The 23111-nt window shown below is 47.6% G+C and overlaps 1 protein-coding gene across 1 annotated transcript in view; it reads left to right on the top strand.

The window, feature by feature from the left end:
- LOC112897134 (transient receptor potential cation channel subfamily A member 1-like) overlaps nt 1-21555 on the top strand; it is a 62518-nt gene extending 40963 nt beyond the window's left edge. The window contains 5 exon segments of the mRNA XM_025965343.1: nt 20845-20886; nt 20888-21016; nt 21114-21161; nt 21163-21197; nt 21504-21555. Of these exon segments, the coding sequence (XP_025821128.1) occupies nt 20845-20886; nt 20888-21016; nt 21114-21161; nt 21163-21197; nt 21504-21555 (306 nt within the window).
- The last annotated feature ends 1556 nt before the right edge of the window (nt 21556-23111 follow it).

Genomic DNA, 23111 nt, shown 5'->3' with positions numbered 1-23111 from the left:
CAGAAAAGCACTCCGTTACTTGTGCCGGATTTTTGAAGAACACCTCGCCCCTACACCAGCGAAGTTCTTCCCGCCGGCCATCAGAACCCCAGTCTGGGAAGCACGCATGAGAAACCTGGAGCGACGTCGCCATGAAGAAGGCCCCCTGTACCAAGTAGCGACTTACCTAGCCGCCCTGGACCAACTCTTTGATGAGCAAGCCAACCTTCTAAGGGAGCAGACCCATCGAGCCGAGCAAGCAGAGCTCGCGGTGAGGATACAGCAGATCCGAGCCGCCCATGCCGAGGCGAGAGCCGCAGCCGCGGTCAGTAGCGAAGCTGTCGCCCAAGAGAGCCTCAGGCAGGCCCGAGACCGACGTATGCAAGATTGGACCCAAAGTGGAACACCCGTCCCGGCGATAGGGGAAGACCATGTTTTACTCGGGACACCCGTCATAGGGTGGGGATCGCTCTTTGGGAGCACACGAGCCCCACCCGAGAATCCTGGAAGTTCTGCTGCCACCGACGAAGGGGATGCGGCAATGCAACCCCTGACCGATGGGAACCCAGAAGATGGCAAGCGAGAACCTCTCACCCTGTCCGCCCCGGAAGAAGACACACCACGCAAGTAGAGTGACCGACGCCATCCCAGTGATGCCCTCCCCAGCCTTTCTGTTTAAGGCGTGCCCTTTTGCAAGACCCTGGCCGAATAGCACGAGGCTTAGTCGTACCCCTAAGTTGTACCCCCCCTGCTTAATAAGATAGTTGATGCTTGTTGCTTGTGATGTTGTGTGCTGGTTTGTGGTGTGCTACTTGTTTATATGGGTACCGGCAGAAGGTAGATTCTGCCTTATATATACGAATTAAACAACTTAAACATCACAAAATCGTAACCCCGATTTACCCAATCAACAGGTGACCCCCCGAAACATCGCGAGGGCCTCCCGTGGCCGGAACCCCGTAGCCGCTAGTGTCGGAGCACAACCCGTCGAACAAGATCTTCCCCAAGGAGAACAAGAAGTAAGCCAGAACCAAGGAGGAAGTCAAGAAGGAGAACAACTACCACCACCCCCACCCCTCGGAGACCTGGCGCAGATCATCCATAACCAGACCCTCATACTGGAGACTCTGGCAAATGCCCTCATTAACCGGCAGCCACGAGGGCAGAATATGAACGACAAGCTGACGGCCTTTCTAAGGACCAAGCCACCTACCTTCGCCGGATCCTGCAACCCGTTGGATGCTGACGACTGGTTGCGGGTAATTCAGAGGAAGCTCGAACCATTCGAATGCCAGGACCGGGATAAAGTCCTTCTGGCAGCTCACCAGCTCACCGGAACAGCATTATCCTGGTGGGAAAACTATTGTGCTGCAGCCGAAGATGCCTCTACCATCACCTGGGGAGAATTTGTAAGGGAGTTCCGCCGCTACCACATCCCTTCGGCCACTATGAAGCGCAAGGCGGATGAATTCCGCGCACTACAACAAGGGAGTATGACGGTGGAAGAATACACCCACCGGTTCATAGAATTGGCCCGATACGCGCCGGAAGAGGTGAACGACGACGACAAAAAGCAAGACATGTTCAAGAAGGGGTTAAGCCCAGAGCTCCGGACCTTGCTTACTCCCCAGATCTATCTAGACTTCAACACCCTGATGAACAAGGCCATCCTCACAGAAAGGGCTAAGGCCGAAGAAAGAAAGGACAATAAACGCAAATTCTTGGAAAGTAAGGCTCGCCAACAGGACCGCTTCCAAAAGTCGAGGAACTCCAACTACACTGCACCAAGGTCCCAGGCCCCAATGCAGTATAGGACTCAGTCCCAGGTGACTGGATCACGAGCCTCTGAAGCACAGCCTAAGAGTCAGAATACCATGAGGGCCCCGCAAAGCAACACAAGTCTGGCCGCCTCTGACAACAACAATGTTAAGGCTTGTTTCAACTGCCGTGAAATAGGGCATTACATCGCCAATTGCCCTTATGCCAAGAACAAGCCGGCCACATCAGCCTTCTCCAACACAGTGAATGGGCCCAGACCAGCCCTGACCGGTGCCAACCGAGTGCCTGTCCGCAACAACGACGGCAGCCAGCAGGTGAAGCAGCAGTCATTTGGACGAGCCCGCGTCAACCACATCGACGCGCAGGAGGCTCAAGAAGCTCAAGGCGTAGTGCTCGGTGAGTACCTGGTCAACTCAGCTCTGGCGACAGTATTATTTGATTCTGGAGCATCACATTCGTTTATATCCTCGAGCTATGTGGAGAAACACAAAATACCTACAGTACTACTAAAAACACCCCTATTAACCCGGACGCCTGGAGGCGACATCAATTGTCATTTAGGTTGTCCACGGGTAAGGATCAATTTAAGTGGGGTAGACTTTCTAGCAGATTTGGTAGTACTTAAGCTTGGGGGAATAGATGTGATCCTTGGGATGGACTGGTTAAGCCGACACAATGGTCTCATAGGCTGCACTGACAAAGTGGTACACCTAACAAACCCCGAAGGATTACAAGTGATCTGCCATACCCGGGATAGTAAGTTTGACCCAATGATGTTTAGCATGGAAGCCCAGCCCTTAGAAGGAATCCCGGTAGTGAACGAATACCCAGATGTTTTTCCCGAGGAACTTCCCGGTATGCCACCGGACAGGGATATAGAATTCGTCATCGACCTTATCCCCGGAACCTCCCCTATAGCCAAGAGACCCTATAGGATGGCAGCCTCGGAATTGACGGAATTAAAGAAGCAACTAGAAGAATTGCAACGAATTGGTTTTATCAGACCAAGCTCGTCGCCATGGGGAGCCCCGGTTCTGTTTGTCAAAAAGAAAGACGGGAGTATGAGGATGTGTGTAGATTACCGGGCACTGAATGAAGTTACCATTAAGAATAAGTACCCCCTCCCCAGGATTGATGACCTGTTCGATCAGCTAAAAGGAGCCAAGTACTTTTCCAAGATCGATTTAAGGTCAGGATATTTTCAGCTCAAGATTAGGGAAAGTGACATCCCTAAGACAGCTTTTGTCACCCGCTACGGGCAGTTTGAGTTTACTGTAATGTCCTTCGGACTAACCAATGCCCCTGCCTATTTTATGAACCTCATGAACAAGGTATTTATGGATGAGCTGGATAAGTTTGTCGTAGTCTTTATCGACAACATACTTATCTACTCTAAGAGTATTCAGGAGCATGAGCAACATCTGCGGGTAGTATTGGAAAAGCTGAGGACACACAGGCTCTATGCTAAGTTCAGCAAGTGCGAATTCTGGCTGGAAAGAGTAGCTTTCCTTGGTCACATCCTGACCGCAGAAGGCGTAGTTGTGGACCCAGAGAAGGTCGAAGCAGTCTCCAACTGGCAGCGACCAACTAACGTTAGTGAAATTAGGAGCTTCCTTGGGTTAGCCGGGTACTATCGGAGATTTATTGAGGGATTCTCCAAGATAGCCCGACCCATGACGGAACTTCTTAAGAAGGAGAAGAAGTTCGCCTGGACGGAAAGTTGTGAAAGAAGTTTTCAAGAGTTAAAGCGAAGGTTGACAACCGCCCCAGTGCTGACCCTACCGGACATTCATCGGGACTTTGTCATTTATTGTGACGCATCCCGACAAGGATTAGGGTGCGTACTGATGCAAGACGGGAAAGTCGTCGCATATGCCTCCCGCCAACTCAAGACTCATGAGCAGAACTATCCGACCCACGATTTGGAACTAGCAGCCGTAGTGCATGCCCTTAAGATTTGGAGACATTACCTGATCGGGAATAAGTGTGAGGTTTACACCGACCACAAGAGTCTGAAGTATATCTTTACCCAGCCGGATTTAAATTTAAGGCAGAGAAGATGGTTGGAGTTGGTCAAGGACTATAATTTGGAAATTCAATATCATCCCGGAAAGGCGAACGTGGTAGCCGATGCATTGAGCCGAAAAACCTATGGACCCAAGGATGACCACCTACGCGAGGAAATGGCACGATTAAACGTACACATTGTCCCGCAAGGTTCCAGCCATGTGCTGAACATCCAACCAACATTAGAGGATAAAATTAGAGAGGCTCAAAACTCGGATCAGGAGTTAATAAAGATCTGCAAACAAACTGGAGAAAACAAAGCACCAGGTTTTAGAGTGGACGATAAGGGGACGTTGTGGTACGAGAATAGGATTTGCGTACCCCAGAATGGAGACTTCCGGCAAGTAATCATGGACGAAGCCCATAACTCAGCCTACTCCATCCATCCAGGATCCACCAAGATGTATATGGACATAAAGCAAAAATATTGGTGGAATGGGATGAAGGCGGATATTGCAAGATTCGTGGCTCATTGTGACACTTGTCAAAGGATAAAGGCCGAACATCAGAAGCCGGCAGGATTGTTGCAACCCTTGCCTATTCCGGTGTGGAAGTGGGATGAGATAGGAATGGACTTTGTAGTGGGACAACCCCGAACACAGAAGGGACACGATTCCATATGGGTGATAGTGGACCGACTCACTAAATCGGCACATTTCGTACCCGTACGAACTAATTATGGTGGGGAAAAGTTGGCAAAGCTTTATATTGAAAACATAGTGAAGTTGCACGGAGTGCCTAGCCGAATTGTCTCGGATAGAGGGACCCAATTCACCTCTAGGTTCTGGAAAAGCCTGCATCAAGCCATGGGCACCAAGTTGGATTTCAGCTCTGCATATCACCCACAGACGGATGGTCAAACCGAAAGGGTAAATCAGATTATGGAGGATATGCTGAGAGCATGTGTCCTAACCTACGGAAAGGACTGGGAGCAGAGTCTGCCCTATGCGGAATTCTCGTACAACAATAGTTACCAAGCCTGCTTGGGCATGTCGCCATTCGAAGCCCTCTATGGGAGAAAGTGTAAAACTCCCTTGATGTGGTCGGAAGTTGGAGAACGTGCGCTAGTAGGGCCCGTACTAATAAAGGAAGCGGAAGAAAAAGTAGCGGAAATCCGCGAGAAACTGAAAGCAGCTCAGTCCCGGCAAAAGAACTACGCGGACAAGAAAAGGCGAGAAATGAGTTTTAACCCAGGCGAGTTTGTTTATCTCAAGGTCTCGCCTATTCGAGGGACGCGAAGATTTCAAGTGCAAGGAAAATTAGCCCCTCGATACATCGGGCCGTACCAAGTCCTAAAGAAAGTCGGAGCAGTGGCATACCGACTGGAGTTACCAGAAGAAATGTCGGATGTACACCCAGTGTTTCATGTCTCGCAATTAAGGAAGTGTTTGAGAGTACCCGAGGGTGAACACGTGCCGGTAGAAACAATAGACCTGCAACCGGATCTACGGTACCAGGAAGTACCGGTCAAAATTCTGGACACTGTCACTAGAAGGACAAGGAACTCCGAGGTACGGATATGCAGGGTTCAATGGAGCAGACACGGAGTAGAGGAAGCAACCTGGGAACGCGAGGAGGCTCTAAAGAAGGAATTTCCCTATCTGTTTAGAAGTCAGCCGAATCTCGAGGACGAGATTCAATTAAGTGGGGTAGGTTTGTGACGCCCTGAAAATCCGCCAATTTAAATCGCGTGTATCGTTTGAAAATGCTCAACGTCAAAACCCTAAAACGACCCTTGCCCCACAGCGCCCAGCAATCCGACGTCCGCGCAAGATCGCTTCCCGCAATCGGCGCCGACGCAATTCATCTCCCCCGCTTTATCGCGCGCGTGGCCGACCGGCCGCGACCGCCGCCGCGATCGGCGCCGACGCCCCCTTCTCTCTCTCCCTCTTTTTCCTCTTTCCTATTTCCCCTCTCATTTCCCTTTTTCTTTTCTTTTCTTTCTCTCTTTCCTTTCTTCCTTTTCCTTTATTTTCTTTCCTTTCTCCCCTTTTTCCCTCCTTCTTCCTTTTTTTTTCCTTTCCTCCTCCTTCCCTCTTCCTCCCTCCTCCCTTGCCGCGCGCCCGAGCACTGCTTGGCCGCGTGCTTGCTCTGCCGTGCCACGCCGCGACGCACGCGCACGCGCAACGCGTGGCCGTGCGCCGTGCCGCGCCGCCCGTCGCCACGCCCTCGCCCTGGCCCGCGCCGAGGCGCGCCGCACGCGCACGGACGCCGCGACACGCGCCGCCGCAGCCCTTTCCCCGCGCGCGCTCGCTGTGCCCCGCCGCTGACGCCGCACTGTGCCCGCGCGTGCCGAGCCGTCGCGTCGTCCCGGCCTCGCCGCCCGCGCCGCCGCTCCACGACACGGGCACCATTAAGGTGCCCCGCACCGCCCGCCTGCCCCTCCTCACCGGCCACCGCCGCCACCCACCTTGGCCGCCTATAAAAGGGGCCGGGGAGCACCCCGGCACCCCCACGACCGCCACCGCCCGCCTAAGCCCTCGCCTCCCCCGCTCCAACGCCGCCCCGACGAGCCGCCCTGCGCCGCCGCTCCTGCCCCCGTGGGCACGCCCTCTCACCGCGCCCCAAGCCGAGGTAAGGACGGGGATGGGTCCCCCGCACCTCCCTCCCCCTTTTCCCCCACCCGCTGGGCCGCCATCGAGCCCGGGCCGCCGGGGACGGCTGGCGCCAGAGCTCCCCTCCCCTCTCCCCTGTTTCCAGTAAGGGGAGGAGGAAGAAGGCGGCTCTTTTATGCAAAACCCCCTGGCCTTCTCTGTTTTTCCGAAAAGAATCCCCTTTTATGTGGCAGGAGCCCCTGCTCTTGGTTATTTAGAAAATAACCCCCCCCCGCCGTGTAAACCAATGTCAAATAAACCCCTACGCCTTCCTAACACACCCCAAATAGTCCAGGAAATTACAATCAAGTCCTTTCTATAGCAAAACTAATTACGAACGAGTCCCTGGACCCTGTTTAACTCCTGAAACCACCTTTAACCTGTCATTTTATGTGCGAAACGACCTCCGATCGACCCGAAACTTTACCACTCCGTTTCTAGTATAGTTTTGGCCATGCCATTAAGAAACCACCCAAAGATATCACCCCTAACTCCGTAACTAAATTATTTCCGATTCAAGCCCAACGATAAAAGCTTTTAGTTCTTTCGCTTGATTGTGCGTCTGTTTGTTTGCGTCGTAGGACACGGAGTGAACGACGAGAGTTCCGACCGCGACCAAGCAACTGAGGACCAGTTCTGCGACCCCGAACCCGAAGGACAGTGCTTCGATCAGGACTTCCCGCAAGGGTTTGACGATGGCAAGTTCAATTCCGCCCTTTGATGCATGTTTTTGTCCTAGTTTTTATAAACTCAACCCAGTGGCCTGTTTTATAAAATTTGCATGGTTTTGCGTGCTGAAAACATGGTAGGATAGCCACCCTTGTATTGATAACCATACTTTGACTACCTGATTTTATAAAGAAAATGCGTGTGTGTGGGAGGGGATAAAAGGTGGTTTTGAAAGACGAGTCAGACGGGATGGATGGCATTTCTGTGTGAATTGCCGTTGGTGTGCTCATACCTGTGTGGTAGGGCAAGGAAGGGAGATATCCATCTTGTCACCCCTAAGGACCGAGTTGTTGTGACATCTCACCTAGCTTCCGGTCGTGCAAACCACTTGACCGTTGTATGGGCAACGGCTTAGCATAAATCCCACTAGTTAGTCTGATAGCCATCAGGAGAGCTGGGAGCAACGGGTGATCAAGGAGACGGGATAAGCTCTGTGTGACTTATGCCCCGGTTAAACCTCGGTGACAGGTTGAATGACCCCTTGATAGAACCCGTGGTGGCTAGTCAGGTCTAGCTAAGGTGGGTAAGGGCTTCGATGGGATCTGCACCGGCACTAAGGTGTTCGTGCTGTGGTACCCCACCTGTGGGTAAAGTTGCACACCTCTGCAGAGTTGAAAATCTATTCGAATAGCCGTGCCCACGGTACTGGGCAAGTTACGGTGTGGTCACATAACTAGTGTTTATCTTGGGAATGGATGGGCTAGTGTGAGTTGTTTGGAAAGTGTCCGGCAGTTGTGCCGTGTGCTACGGCGGACGGGGAGTCCGGTAGCAGTTTAAAACTGGGATCCTGTGTGGATCAACATCGTGTGCTCCTTGGTATTGGAAAAACTTGTTTTGAAAAGTGTTTTCAAAATGAACCCCTGCATATAACCGAGTTTTTCCGCAAACAAACCCTAACCGTACCCTTGGATTGTCCTTTGCATTAATTTCTATACCCCCTCCGTGGGTGTGATTGGACTTGCTGAGTACGTTTGTACTCACCCCATTCCTATTTTTACAGTGGAAGACCCAGACTACGTCCCCGAAGACAACGAGTAGGGTTTCGTCCTGCACCCAGTCTTGCCTGTGGGTGAGGTCACCGTTGGAGCTCCGCATGGCGCAAGACTCTGATGATCCCCTGTTCGTAGTTAGTGTAGTAGTATGGGTTTTTGTTGTAATCCTCGCGATAGTGGCGCTTCACTGCCCATTACCGCGAAGAGTTGTACGGTGATGCACCATCTGATGTAATAAAAGTGTTATCAGCCTCCTGGGACTGATAAAGTAACACTTTTAAGTCTTCCCTGATGGGGGGACGCTTCACCATATTGACTAGTTCATTGAAGTTGTTGGCCCTGACCAGATTCAGCCATTCATTAAGCTTTGTGTTTAGGCCTCGACGGAAGCGATCTCGTTTACGGGCGTCAGTGTCCGCATGATAACCCGCGTACTGGCACAGGTGATTGAAGACTTAGGCATATTGCATAATAGTGCGGGTTCCCTGGGTCAACGTCAGGAATTCATTGAGCTTTCGCTCAATGAGTCCCTTTGGAATGTGGTGCGCTCTGAAAGCGGTTTGGAATTTGTCCCATGTGACAACATGACCAGCTGGTTGCATGGCGTAATAATGGTCCCACCATATGCGGGCGATGCCACGGAGCTGTTGAGCCGCGAAGAGTGCCATGTTCGCGTCTGAGCATGGTGCAGATAACAATGTGAACTTGGACTCTATAGTGCGAAGCCATGCATCAGCCTCAAGGGGCTCATCTGCTTTATGGAACAACGGGGGCTAAGTACTGAGAAAGTCTTGGTAACCAGCCGATGGGTGTTCATCACGGCCTCGGGACGGGTGATGAGATTGGTTCATCTGGGCCTGTACTAGCTGGTTAAGGAGTTCCGTCTGTCGTGCCATGACTTCCGCTAGATTTGGCGGTGCTGGTGGCGGTTGTTGGGAACCGCTAGCTTGGTCTGGCCGGAAACCTTCCGGGGTTCCACGTGTAGCTCCAACCATCTGAAACAAAGGAGATGTCCATAATTAACAGCATATTCTTGCTCCCATTTTTAGAAGATATACTACCGTTAAATAGATATGTAAGTCACATATTCTGTTTGACCAACTCTTTCAAAGGCAAGGATATTGAAACAAGGCAACGGAACACAAGGCTTAGATTATAAGGCAGACACTGGTTGTCCTCAACATATTACATTAAGGTGGTCTGATTGCTACGGGTCAAGCCATACATACATATGCCACATATATTACAGCAAGTGGCCCTAGGTCCAGGTAGACTACTCGCTACCTATGTCACAACATTCTACACTAGTTACACCTGAAAGATCGACAATTTGAGTAGCCTTGAAATCGTCAAGGTCACCTACGGAGGACTGTCTACCGGAAGAGAAGTGATCTGGCTGAGGGTTAGGCTCTGGGTTTCCATGCTCGAAGTCGAGATCAGAAACTCCTTCAATTTCCTCTGGTTCTTCTTCTTCGCCTTCAGGTGCTACAGGTACAGCAGGAGGTGCTGGCTGCTGCTGAAGTTCGTTGATATGAGCGAGAGCGTCGTCAACTTCAAGGATAAGGTCGTGGACTTGCTCCTGGAGGAACTCGATAATCGTGTTATGTTGAGTGATTATTGCATCACTCTCATTGATCTGATCCTCCCGATGGATAATGTTCTCATCTTGCTCTGCGATAATTTCCTCCTTCTCCGTGACCAAGGCTTGAAGCTCCTCTATCTGAGTGACTTGTCGATCAGCATTTTTGTAGTGTCCTTGAGTTATACTGGTCAACTGACTCATACCGTGGTGCAGCACAATCTGATAGTGGTGCTGAACATTCATGAACCTGATAGTACCACGGAGTGTCTCTTCGGCTAAATCTCCCAGCATGTGGCCATAATGAGCTATCCAGAAATTCCACTCGGGATCACTGGAATCTATTGCAGGAAATAGGCTAATAGGATGCCTGGCAACTTCTGCAGGATGCTGGTCGTGGAAAGTGTGAATGGCCTCAAGTGCTGCGGTCTCAATGGTGTCGACGAGACGATAGCCAATCACATCGACCTCGATGGGCTGCCAGTGAGAACGGAAAGGGTGCTGGAGAACGGTCATCTTAACTCTACACCGAGGAAAACCTTCCTCCCTATATTCCACTCCATCGTACTGTGGGGGCTCAGTGTAGAAGAATAACCTAAGTGATTCCCATAAGAGACGGGGAAAACCCTCCCAGTGCAAGGCATTGGTATGGAGATGCCCTGCATGACCCCAAAAGATGTTTGAAGGAGCCGCCATCTGAAGCAAGAATTCAAATGGTGAGATTTTGAAGGATGCCAAAAACTCAACTAAGACTACCACAAAAATCCTATTGAAACCACACTAAAGATAGACAACACTCTATACATCCTTAAAAGAACAACACATTCAAATCATTCATTTTGTTTGATAATGGATTATGCATGCACGTACTATTCGACCTCACAACCAAAACAATTGCAGAATATCTTCGGACTTACGCGGTTAGTTTCGGTGGCATACACACACGTCTCTCACTAATAACTAGTCGATAACTCCTATCCGTCTTAACCTCTTAATCGTGGTTAGGGTACCTGCAAAAGACCATATTTATATAACATGAACCTTTCATGGCAGCACGACATGAAAGCGTCCCCAAACAGTACTGTTCACTATAGAAACAGTATCCGTACAATTTCCACCGTACGGACGACGTTAGCATACGTTACATCTGCAACGTATTCACGGGGGTACCATTTAAAATGGGGGTATGAACAGCGATCACCATACCCTGTGACGAACCATATACTCCCAGTATAATCAACTAATTGTTGATATATTGGCAGCATCTCATGTAAGCCACTACTTGAGAAACAGCGTTCGGTTCGCATCACTGACGGGAAGACCAATCTCCCTCAGTTGGCTGAGGATCCTTACCTTCTTACCTTCTTGTCTCAACATTGAGGAACAAAACAATACGAATAGGTATCTAGGTTTGGTTGTGCTCAAAAGTAAGTTTTGACAGAAAGTAGTGCTACAAGTTAGAGCTGAACTATACACATATATATACTAGTAGCCACCTGAGTGCTCCCATATAAACCCTTAGGGCTTTACAATCTAAGCACCAACCTTAATGAATCCAACACGATTTGTAAACTCTTTTGTTAAACAAATTTTATCCTGAAAACATTTTTAAGAGCTGTTGCAGTTTTAGTGTCGATTGTAAAAGTAAACCTACAGCTCTGATACCAGCTGTGGCAGAACCACCTGAATTATTCCGGCTCAAGTGCGCTAGTCATCACTATACCGGCGATACTAACTCAACGCACTTCAAACGGAACAACCCATTGGTCTGTTGGGTCACCGCCCGATTCAACCACGGTTACACAGGATCGAGGTAGGTTTACCTCGCACGAAGGCGAGTTTACAATCACACCACAGCTCATCAACTTTAATTTACAAAAATATTAAACATTATTACAATCTGTTTCAGACTTAAGTAAACTTATACAAACATTGTTTAAAACAACAAGCTAAACAGCTCGTTCAGAGTCGTAGCGGAAGAAAATTCACACGCGACTACACACGTCACGAAAGTTGACACCACGCTCAGCCCGAAACATGGCATCATTCCGGAGGGTCCTTGCCGGGCGGGGACGGATCCCACTCCACGGACCAGCCAAACGGATCAGAGAAAGGCCAGGCTGGACTATCCGTTGGGTTCTTATAGGCCATACCTGAAAAATAGACTAGCAAGACTGAGTATGCTAATACTCAGCAAGACTTACCCGTTTCATGATATACTTAGCCATGTAACTAGACTTATGATGGCTTGTAATGGTTCTGGGTTTAATTTCAGCTGAAAAGTAACAAAGAGTATGATCTAACTTTCATGTTTTAGCTTTCAGATTCTAGTTGCATTAACCCTTCTAGGTAAGCATCTATACTAGACACGTAAGGTAGAGATTAGTATTCATCAAGATTATTCCAACAATGGTTACTGTTCTTACTCTATGTGGCAGAAGGAATAAGCAGTCTCAATCTCCACGAGAAACGGACGATACGGATGATTCCGAATCGAGTTTCATAACCTTGCAAGGACAAACCTAACTCACACGCTTGGAACATCCAACGATTGTTCCGAAACAACCGTTTGCCTTTCATTTCGACTCGTGGATCAGGGCCACCACAAGCGACTGTAGGACCATACGCACATCCAATGTGCAGGACGTACGTCGGTAGCGCGTCTACATGACCGTACTCCTATCCGCTGCGTGGAACATTCTCCCGCATGTCGGTGCGTGTGGAAAACCAAATTACGAGTGGTGGAAGGTATGTCCACTCCTCGGGCCGATTGGTTACTAGGCTTACCACTTTCCATATTTCACGGCATGTGGCTAGTACTTTCAAACGCTTAACCACAGCTACCACACACTGCGACCTTATCAACTTTTATAAACACAGACGGGGTAACCATTCATGTCATGATACTGCACATGACCCCGTCCATGATCCTTATAGTGATTGCAGAAGAGTAAACATTCAATTCCTATATCGCGCGAGTGACAGGAAATCACTCGACTTCTGCCAGTTCTATTAGCAAAGCATCTATTCGATAAGGACTCAGGCGCAATACAAAGGTTCCTAAGATTCATGCATCTAGGGTTCCTTTTCAACTCTTAGACTTAATGAATAATACAGATATATAAGTAGAAAACTGTATAAGTGTAATAATTTAAAATATTGGGTTATGCATCGGGGCTTGCCTTCTTGAGCGAGGCTGGGGTCAGTGATGTCAAAGACTTCCGAACTTTGGTTCGGGGCTTCAGTTAAAGTCTGTACGACGTTCACCGGGTCTACAGGAAATCCTTGCTCGTGTTCCGAGACTAGCTCGTAGTCTCCGTCATCGAGTGTCGCTGACTCTACATGATATGCAATGGTTTGGATTAGGTGGTTCTTTAGTTAAGAATTTTATTTCACGATAAAGTTGCAATCGAACAAATTGATAAACACAACGTCATGAGGCAAGAAATTTGAATTCAATCTTACTATTGGTATTCAATGATCATAATCAATTAAATTAATTGAATTAGGTTAACATGTTTGATTTTTATTTTGAAATATACAAAGGCTTTGGTCTTGTATTTTTGTGGGTAAGATTACTTCTAGCAGATAAGCTTACTATGAATTTTTCATAATTTTCCAAAAACAGAAACTAAAGCATTTGAATTAAGTTCAAATTTCAAGTTTAAATTCAAACCTTAGGCAAAGCAGTGTTATAAATTCTTGAAGGATTTACTATGAATTACTCTATTATAGAACATCACATGGTGGAAAGATCTAAGCATCAAATCCCCAGTAACATGTTTGAATATATTTAAATCACCCATGCTTGATTTGCATAAGTTTAAATTAATTCAAGCTAGGGTTCAATACTGCAGGTGAAATTTTTACACAAGCTTACTCATACCCTAAATAGACTACTCACCCAAATTCACAAGTAATTGAGCTAACATGCAAAAGTTATACTCAAGATACCCTTTTGCTAAACTTTAAAATAACTTTAGAAATATTTTGTTTCACATTGCACTTTAGTAACAGAAGTTGTAGAGCTAAACTTCTAGAGTACAACAAAATTGGTTTGGTAATTTTTGAATTTTTCTACAATTTCCTATAGATTTTCCAAGTTGGCTGATTTGAATTTGGGGGGTACTGATTTTCTACAGAAAGGCCCCTAGAAAGATTTGAATCTTTGCAATTGGGTCCTTGGCCGGGTTACACAGATGCGCCGATCGGTGGCAATCAAATTCCGGCGAGGGGGCTCACCGGCGTCGAGGGGAAAGTGAGTGGAAAAATTCAGAAGCTCGCGACGGTCACGGGGGTGGCCGGTGTTGGGGAAGAGAGGCACTGTGGCGGTGGTTCGACGGCGAATAGGGGCGGGCGGCGGTGCTCCGAGGGACGACGACAGCGTTCTGGTGGCCGGAGGGCAGGAGGGCGGCGGGGAAGTAGCTAGGAAGCTTCCTCGCGATGATGTCGTGCTGACGGTGTGCTCGGCCGGGGCTAAGAGGCGGCAGAGCATCGGGACGACGGCGAGGCCGAGCGGCGGCGGAAGCTCGAGCTCACCGGCGTAGTGGTCCGGTCGTTCTGGTGCAGGAGAGCGAAATTGTGTAGGCTTGCGAGCATCAGTGGGTGGCAGGGGTGCTGTTGGAGCACTGGATCGAGGGTGAGAAGCGGCGGAGGCGGTTGTCAACGACGAGCAGGAGCTGCGGCGGAGCTGCGGCGTGGTGTGGAGCTCGGGAAAGAGAAAAATAGTGGAAATGCAAGCGCGTGAAGGCAAGAGTGAGTTCGTGGGGAGCTCCAGGACATGTTTCAAGTCGAGAAAGAGACACGGTGGGCGAAAGCAGGTGCTGTCAAGCTCGGCGGTGCGCGTGGAGGCTTGGGCGGCGGCGGCGTGACGTGGAGGAGCGCGGAGTGGGCCAGCGCGGGCCGGGAAGCAGCGGGCAGGGTGCTGGAGCGGCACGTGGTGCGAAGAGAGGTGGCGCAGGGGCAGCTGAGGCTCGGCACATGGCCGGCGAGGGCGGCGGGGTCGGGCAGAGAGAAAACAGAGAGAGGAGGGAGCTGGAGGTAGATGAGGGGGACTAATCTGTAATTCTCCAAAAATACAGGGACTCCACTGTAAAGCCGAGTTAACTTTCAAACCTAGCTCAAATGAAAATGTGCCCAAAAGCAAAAGTGTAGAGTTTAGCAAGGTCTACAACTTTGCTTTAAGTTTCAGTTTCAAAAGAGTTAAGGATTTGAATCTAATTTAGAACTTGGCAAAGTTTTAAACTTCGGAGAAATCCTATTTAAAATCTACACTCCACATGAATCCTTAGGGTAGTTTCACCTCTATTTGTGGTTCAAAAGTAAGTTCTTGCCTTTTTTATTTTACCTCCATATGTTTTGATTTTACCTACCATTCTCACCTATTTTACACCTAAGGACCTAAATTTTCCAAAATTACTAAAAGATCCTTTTGCCTTTGAATTAAAGTTTTACCACACATACATAAGATCAAACATACACACTTTATACTAGAATCTAGTGTGTTTTAACCCTAAGTACCTAAATGTCACATATATTAGTAGCTATCTAATAATTCCCATATAAACTCCTAGGGCTTTACGTATTAAGCATAATCCTTAACGAAACCAACGCAATATATTTTTTTTACAAAATACTTTGTTGGTCCTTTTTTATTCTAAAAATATTTTTAAGGTCAATCGTATCTCTGGTGTACACTTGTTAGCTCTGATACCAGCCTGTGGCAGAACCGCTTGAATTATTTCGGCTCAAGTGCGCAGATCATTGCTATACAGGCGATATGACCTCAACGCACTTCAAATAGAATAACCCAATGGTCTGTCGGGTAACGTCCCGATGAAACCACCGGATTCCGGATCGTTCAAGCGTACCTCGCACGAAGGCGAGTACAGAGATACAATCACCGTTACATTTTTATAACGTAATCATAGTAGTTATTTTTATAACGTTTCTAGTAGAGTACTGCAAACCTAACTGAAACAAATTTATATAGACATTGTTTGAAAACTTCAAGTTTCAACGAACATTAGTTAGAGATGGCAGCGGAAAAGATAAAACAACGCGACTACTCATCGCAAAGAAGGCACCATACTTAGCCCAAAGCATGGCGTCATTCCGAAGGGTTATTGCCGGCCAGGGACGGATCCCATTCCACGGACCAGCCAGGCGGTAAAGTGCAGGGCCAAGGAGAACTAGCAACTGAGTCCTTGAATGACATACCTGAAAACCACATTACTAGCAAGGCTGAGTATACTAATACTGTGTAAGGCTTACCCGTCAATTGGGTATACTTAGCCCATAACTAGACCATGAGAGGTTGAAAGGCTCTAGGTTTCTTTTGCTGAAAAATAACAAGAGTATATCCTTATTTCCATATTTTAACTTTCAGATTCTAGTTCAATTAGCCATTCTAAGTGAGCATCTATACTAGACAAGTAAGTTAGGTATTAAATCATACATCAATATTATTCCACCAACTATTGCTCTTGTTACTCTATGTGGCCGAAGTATCAAGCAGTCTCAATCACCACGAGAAATGGACGATTCCTGAATCGAATTTCATAACCTTGCAAGGGATCCTAACTCACACGCTCGGAAACTTTCCTTTCCGGGCAACCATTCCCCTCATATTCCGGATCGTGGATCAGCGCCACCACAAGTGACTGTATGACCGTACTCCCGTCTGCTATGCAGAACGTACTCCCACACGTCGGTGCGTGTGTACATAAACCAAAATTCGAGTGGTAGGGGATATGTCCACTTGCCGGGCCAATCAGGTACTAGGCTTACCGCGTACCATATTTACGGTATGTGGCTAGTACTTTCAAACACTTGATCACCACTACCATACACTGCGGCCTTATCAAATTGATCAACACAGACGGGGTACCATTCCATGTCATGGTACTGCACATAACCCCATCCGTGATCCTTATAGTGATTGCAAAATAGTAAACAATCAACTCCTATATCGCGCGAGTGACAGGAAATCCCTCGACTTTTGCCGGTCCTATTAGCAAAGCATCTACTCGATAAGGACTCGGAAATATTACATAGGTTCCTAGGTTTCATGCAACTAGGGTTTCATAACAACTCCTAGCACTTAATGCACAAGATAGATATATAACAATGTAAGTGCATAATTTAAAATACTGGGTTATGCACCGGGGGTTGCCTTCACTGGTGAGGCTGGGGTCAGTGATGTCAGTATCTTCCGAACCTGGGTTAGGGGCTTCAGAAAGACCCTTGGTGACGTTTACTTGAGCTTCAGAAATACCCTCGTCGGGTTCCGGAATTAGCTCGTAGGTACCGTCGGCGAGTGTAGTCAAATCTACATGATATGCAATGATTTGAAGCAAATGATTATTATTTTACTATCTTATTTTCATGAAAAAGTTGTAATCCAACAAGAATATATTTGGTACATCGCTTCAAGACTTAACTAATTTGTCCAAAAAAAAAGATTTGAATCTAAGCTTAAGTAGAGTTTCTGCTATAAAAACTTTGTTCAAAATGGCTATTTGGTGAAGGTTACAGAGCTGATCTGATCTACTTAACAGTATATTTTTCAGATAGCTTATCTAGCCGATTGGGGTGTGCATCGAAAAAGTCCGATCTATGCATACTGCATCGACTGTGTTTAGCCGATACCTGCCTGAGGTGTTAACCTGGGTAACTACTTGTGCACGCATCGGCTTGATTTTTCTTTGGCAAAAGTAGCCGATAGAGGTGTAGCCGATCGACGTGTAGCTGATGAGCGTGTGGCCGATGGGTGTGTAGCTGACAGGCGTGTATTTTGCAAACAAGACCCTAGAAAGAAATAGAGACTTGCATTTGGGTCCCTAATCGACTTGAACAAAAGAAGTCGAGCGGCGGCGATTAAAATCCAACGAGGAGGCACACTGGCGGCGAGGGAAAGGTGGGGAAAAAGGTTCAGGAGCCCACGGCAGACTTGGGGGTGGTTGGAATCATAGAAGGGAAGCTCGGAGGTGGCAGTTCGACTAGAAGATATGGTGCTGATGGTGCTCTTGGCGAAGGAGGAGAAGGGGTGGAACTTCGGTTCGACTAGAATTAGAACGGCGGCGGAGAGTGAGATCGCCGGCGCGATGTTCTGGGCTGCGCGTGCGTGGGAGGAGGAAGAAGAGTGAATTAGGAAGGGGCAAGGAGACACGGCGGTGCTGGTGGAGCACGAAATTGGAGAGGAGGAGCGGCGGAGATGGCTTACGGCGGTGGACAGAAGAGCTCCGGCGAAGTAGTCGAGCGGGGAAAAGAACAGGAATGCGGTGCGCGCAAGGGGATATAAGAAAGGAGAAGTTTACTGGGCGCATTCCCAAGCTAAAAAGAGGCGTGCGGGTGGGCGGCAAGCAGCTGCTGGTGGTCGATGGCGCGCGTGGCGGCTCAGGAGGGCAGCGCGCGCGATGCATCTACGCGAGGAGGAGCCAGCGGGGTCGGTTAAGCGGCGGGCGGGTGAGCTGGGGCCAGGTGGCGTAGGAAGAGCGGCGAAGGGGTAGCTGGCGGCCGGGGAAAATGCTAGCGATGGGCGGTGGGTGGCGCTGCAAAGAAACAGAGATGGAGAAGCAGGAGGAAGAAGACGAGGACCTGTTCATAAATTTTATAAAAGTTCAAGTTGTTCACAGTAAAGTAAAATTTTCTTCCAAACTATAGCTCTAATGAAAATATGCCCAAAATCAAAAGTGTAGAGCTTAAAAAGATCTACTACTTTGCTTTAGGGTCCAACTTCAAAAGAGTTAGGTTTTGAAATTACTTTTAAAAATCAACAAATCATTCAATTTCAAATAAATCCAGAATAAGTTTTACTCTTTCAATGAAGCCTTGGAGTATTTACACTTCTTACAGTGGTTAAAGAGTGAATACTCACATTTGCAAATCAACCCTTCGTATATTTTTAAAATTACCTCCCATTTATACACAATTTACAAAAAGAACCCTAATTTTTCCTAATATTACAAAAATACCCTTTAACAGTAAAATTTAAATTTTAAAGGCATTCATCAAAACAAACATAAACTTCACAAAAAACAAGCACAACTTCATACTTTAAATTAGCGTGCCTAGCTCCTAAGTACCTGAAATATCATAGCAGCCGCTGCGGCCTCTAGCATCACTGCATCCTCCTCGCGTCGGTACCTTGCGCTCGACGAGATGGAGCCGCCGCCGGAGGTGTGGCTCGGTGCTTGAGAAGCCATGGACCGGAGCGGAAAAGCTTGCTGCAGAGATAAGTAGACCCGCTGCCGCCTGCACCTCCTGCTGCTCGCCTGCCAAGCGCTGCTCTGCTCCTCCATGCGCCGCGTGCTGATCCTCCGCCCGTACACCCCCGCATCGCGCTGCTGCCACATGCGCATCCCGTATGCCATGCCGCTGGGTCACGCCGCGCCTGGATCCGCTGGCCCAGGCCTCTGCGGCGGCCACCTGCCGCTCCGCATGCCCGCGCTCCCCGCGCGTCCTGCTTGCACCGCCCGCGAGCGTCTCGGCCTTGATCCGAGCCGCTAGTCCTCGCCCCGTGCGTGCCTCGGTCGTGAGCCGAGCTGCCGGGAGCCACGCGGAGGGAGAGGGGTAGTGAGGGGGCAGCCGGGTGGAGGGAGGCTCCGGGGTGGAGGGAGCTCGTGGGAGAGAGGTGGCTGCGGCTGAGCACGGGAGGAAGAGAGAGAGAGTCAGGCCTAGCAATGGGTACAAACCCACCAGGTTTACCCATCCCAAACCCACACCCACGAAGGCAAACCCATACCCACGGGTAAATCCATACCCGTCCATGGGTATAGGTTCTTCCCCATATCCATCCCCACGTGGGTGATGGGTACCCATTGGGTACCCATACCCAAATCAACATTGAACACAACAGATCATTCTCCAGCAAAACAAAAATCATTCAACAACAAAATTAAGCAAACCATTCAGCAATAATAATATTGATATAGTCTCAAAATGCTAGTCTCAAAAGTCAAAATGCTAGTCGCCCAAACTAATTACAATTAGAACTGATATGGTCTCAAAATACTTAAATACTTGATGGATTAAACTTTAAGTTCCTGAAGACCTTCTTGAATATCTTGGAGACAAGACCAAAATGAAGCAGCATTCTTATCTTTGTCATCAACTGCAACAGCCAACAGCCAACAAGAAATGATTTAATTGGATTTTTTTTACCCATGGGTAAACGGGTATGGGTTCATGGAGAACGAACCCGTACCCACTATACCCGTTGGGTCCTCTTTTTTCCCATTAACAGACCCGTGGGTCCAACAATTTGCCCAAATCCGGACCCTAATGGAGTTTTTACCCATCGGGTCTTGGGTGTCGGGTACCCGTTGCCAGGCCTAGAGAGAGTTGGGGATTGGAGAGAGATTAGGGAAACCCTAGGCTCTAGATACCAAATGTTGGCCCAATGATTTTTTTCATTTGACTCAAAAAGGCCCAAAGGGTAGTCTTGATACATATATAGACTCTAAATGGCATATTCTAGGAAATATGCTATTAGACACTTAATACCCTTTACTAGACTCTTAAGACACCTTAAGACACCGATACAAGCATATTCTAGTGAATATGCTGAGACTTAAATAGAAAAGTGGTGCTTTAACATGGGCACCAGCCTTCTTCTATCAGATCCAACTAAGATATTGTCTTATCAAGTTCCTAAGAACACAACTTAATAGGGCGAGCTAGTAGTGGTCATAGGCACAGCTGGGTTGGCTGCTGCGCCTTCTTCATTATCATACTGAGCTGACTTGACCTGCCTCTGATAATAGAGCCCCACCATTGCAAAAAGCTACTGTCATTGTATAACAGGCATACAGCAAGGGATGTTTTCTTTTTCCCATTAGGTTTTCATGCCTCACGCCTTCAATGAGTTTTGAATTGGACTCGAATAGAGGTCAACACCAAATCTGCATTGGAGTTCAGATAGAGGGGAAAAGCTATTTTCTTGATGCTTGATGGATGTGATAACCAAATTTGCATCCTATTATAGTGGACTTAATTCCTCCAATATTCAAGTGTACCATCTTTCTAGAAATACAACTGCTCGCTGGTGTACAGGCCTGTGTAAACAGTTAAGGCCTGTATGCAAGTGGTAAATAGATGTGATGGTTGATAATGTGACTTGTAGGCAATCAAGCTCGATCCTTCTGATGTTATCTTGCATTCAAACGAAGAGCCTTTGCTGGATTAACTTGGGTGATGGAGAGAAAGCTTTGTTGGATGCTGAATTTTGCCGGATGATGCATCCTGATTGGCCAAAGGCTTGCTACAGGCAAGGGGCTGCTCATATGTTACTGAAGGTTAGACAAAACATTATAACACATAGTAGTATGCTCTATTCCTGTTGCTGTGGCGAGTCCATTTTGTCCGATGACACAGCTAACATTTTGTCTTCAGAACTATGAAAAGGCATGTGATGCATTTCTTGATGGTCTCAAGTTGGACGGACCCAACAAATGTTGAGATTGAGAAGGCATTAAGGTACCCCACTCTACTCTGTGTGTTGAAGTCTTGGTTTGAAGTGCAAACCTCATTCTGGTTTCCATTACTCGTCATAATAATACCATTGATAATTTTATATTGCAACATGCAGACGTGGGCTTGTAAAATTATATTGCTAGCTAGAAACAGCTAAAACTACTTATTTTATTTGTTAGAAATGTATCCCTTAGATCGTTGTCTCATGATGGAATCCCCAAGCAGCTAGAGCATCACTTACGCATATGCGTGTTGCTACTTGGACCCACTTGTATGGCATTTTAATTGTCCTAATCTCTGATTATGCAGGGAGGCTTGCAATTCCTTGAAGATATCTCGTGGTACCAAGAGGGTTTCCTAATCGCTCTTTTTTTCGAGGAAGTGTCACCGTAAAGGTGTGCAGAGTTGAAAAATTCCACATGGTCCTATATTTGCAAACTTATCTGGCTAAACTATCTTTTGGATCCTGGGAAATTTTCCCAATTTTCTCCTTGGTACATATATTGCTAAAAACAGCTAAAACAACTTATTTTACTTGTTAGAGACACATGCATTAAATCATGGTCTCCTGATGGAATCCCAAGCAGCAAGAGCATCACCTACTCGTGGCAGGCCAGCACGTGGATGTTGCATGCTTGCATACATGCACGGAGCCATGGCCACGCCTCAAACATCAAGTTAATTCTTGCGATGCAGCCACTTACTCACCAACGGTCTCACCAGAGTAAGTACGAAAAATAACAAATGTGCCAGAACTATGCGCTAGAGCATCTCTAACAGTTCCAAACAAAAGACTCCAAATAATCTAATTTTGGAGTTTTCCTAAAAACTAATGGGACCAAAAAAATAGCCCTCTCCACCAATGGTTTCCAAAAATTCATTTCAAAACAAAAATAAATTTGCATCATGTAGCCATCAACGGGTTCGGAATTCAGAAACATTAGACATGCATTTTGGGAACACAAGCGGGATTGATTTTGGTGTGGAACTGGCAGATTGGGCACACGTAGACCTTTCCCAGCTATATATATGTGGCTATAGGTTTGCTGCTATTTTCGGTTTGCTCAAATACTAGGCATACATTTTGATATTGTTGGAAGACGATTTTTGCTTTTCACACCTAAAATTTGATTTCAGGAAACACCTCAAAATGCATAAATAGGGGCACACAATGCCCCTACCCATTCGTATTGCACCACCATATTTCATTTTCGATTATTTGAAACACCTCAAAATCATCAATTAAGAACTGCACATCATCCACCGTAAAGTTTGTTAGTGGCTCAGACAAGATACACACGAAGATCAGAAACTGCTCGCGGTCCTAACCACAATCAAGTTTTACCAGTGAACATGCACTACTAGAAAACGGTCTATCGGTACCAGCGCGTTAGTGCCGGTCAAGAACGAGCCGGCACTAACGTGCCTCAACAGTGTAAGGCGGGCACGTTAGTGCCGGCTAGACTTACCAGCCGGCACTAACGTGCCATCCCCCAAACTGTCAGACGACTGCCACAACGGTCAAAACGCACGTTAGTGCCGGTCGGCATTTCTAGCCGGCACTAACTTGGTCAATTACAAGTTAATGCCGGCTGTCAGCTCTAGCCGGCACTAAACATACACAGTTAGTGCCGGCTAAAGCCACTAGCCGGCACTAACTTGCCCCGTATATACCGGCCACTCCAAACCCAGCCCTCCATTTCATTTGGCACTCCTTCTTCCCGAGCATTCAACCGAGCTCTTCTCACTCCCATGGCGTGTTACAGGGGAGGTGCTGCCCATTTTTCCCTAAATTTGTGAGGATTTCACCCATCCAAGTGCACCAAAGGTTAGTATCTTCTTCCACTCTTCTTTCACGGTGTTTATTCTTTGTTTCATGCTTTCTAGATAAAGAAAATAGTGATTTTAAGGTTGAGG

This window comes from Panicum hallii, chromosome 1 (assembly GCF_002211085.1).
Source record: "Panicum hallii strain FIL2 chromosome 1, PHallii_v3.1, whole genome shotgun sequence".
Taxonomy (NCBI): Eukaryota; Viridiplantae; Streptophyta; class Magnoliopsida; order Poales; family Poaceae; genus Panicum; species Panicum hallii.
Note: the sequence above shows the minus strand (reverse complement) of the source record. Positions and strands in the feature narration are given on the sequence as shown.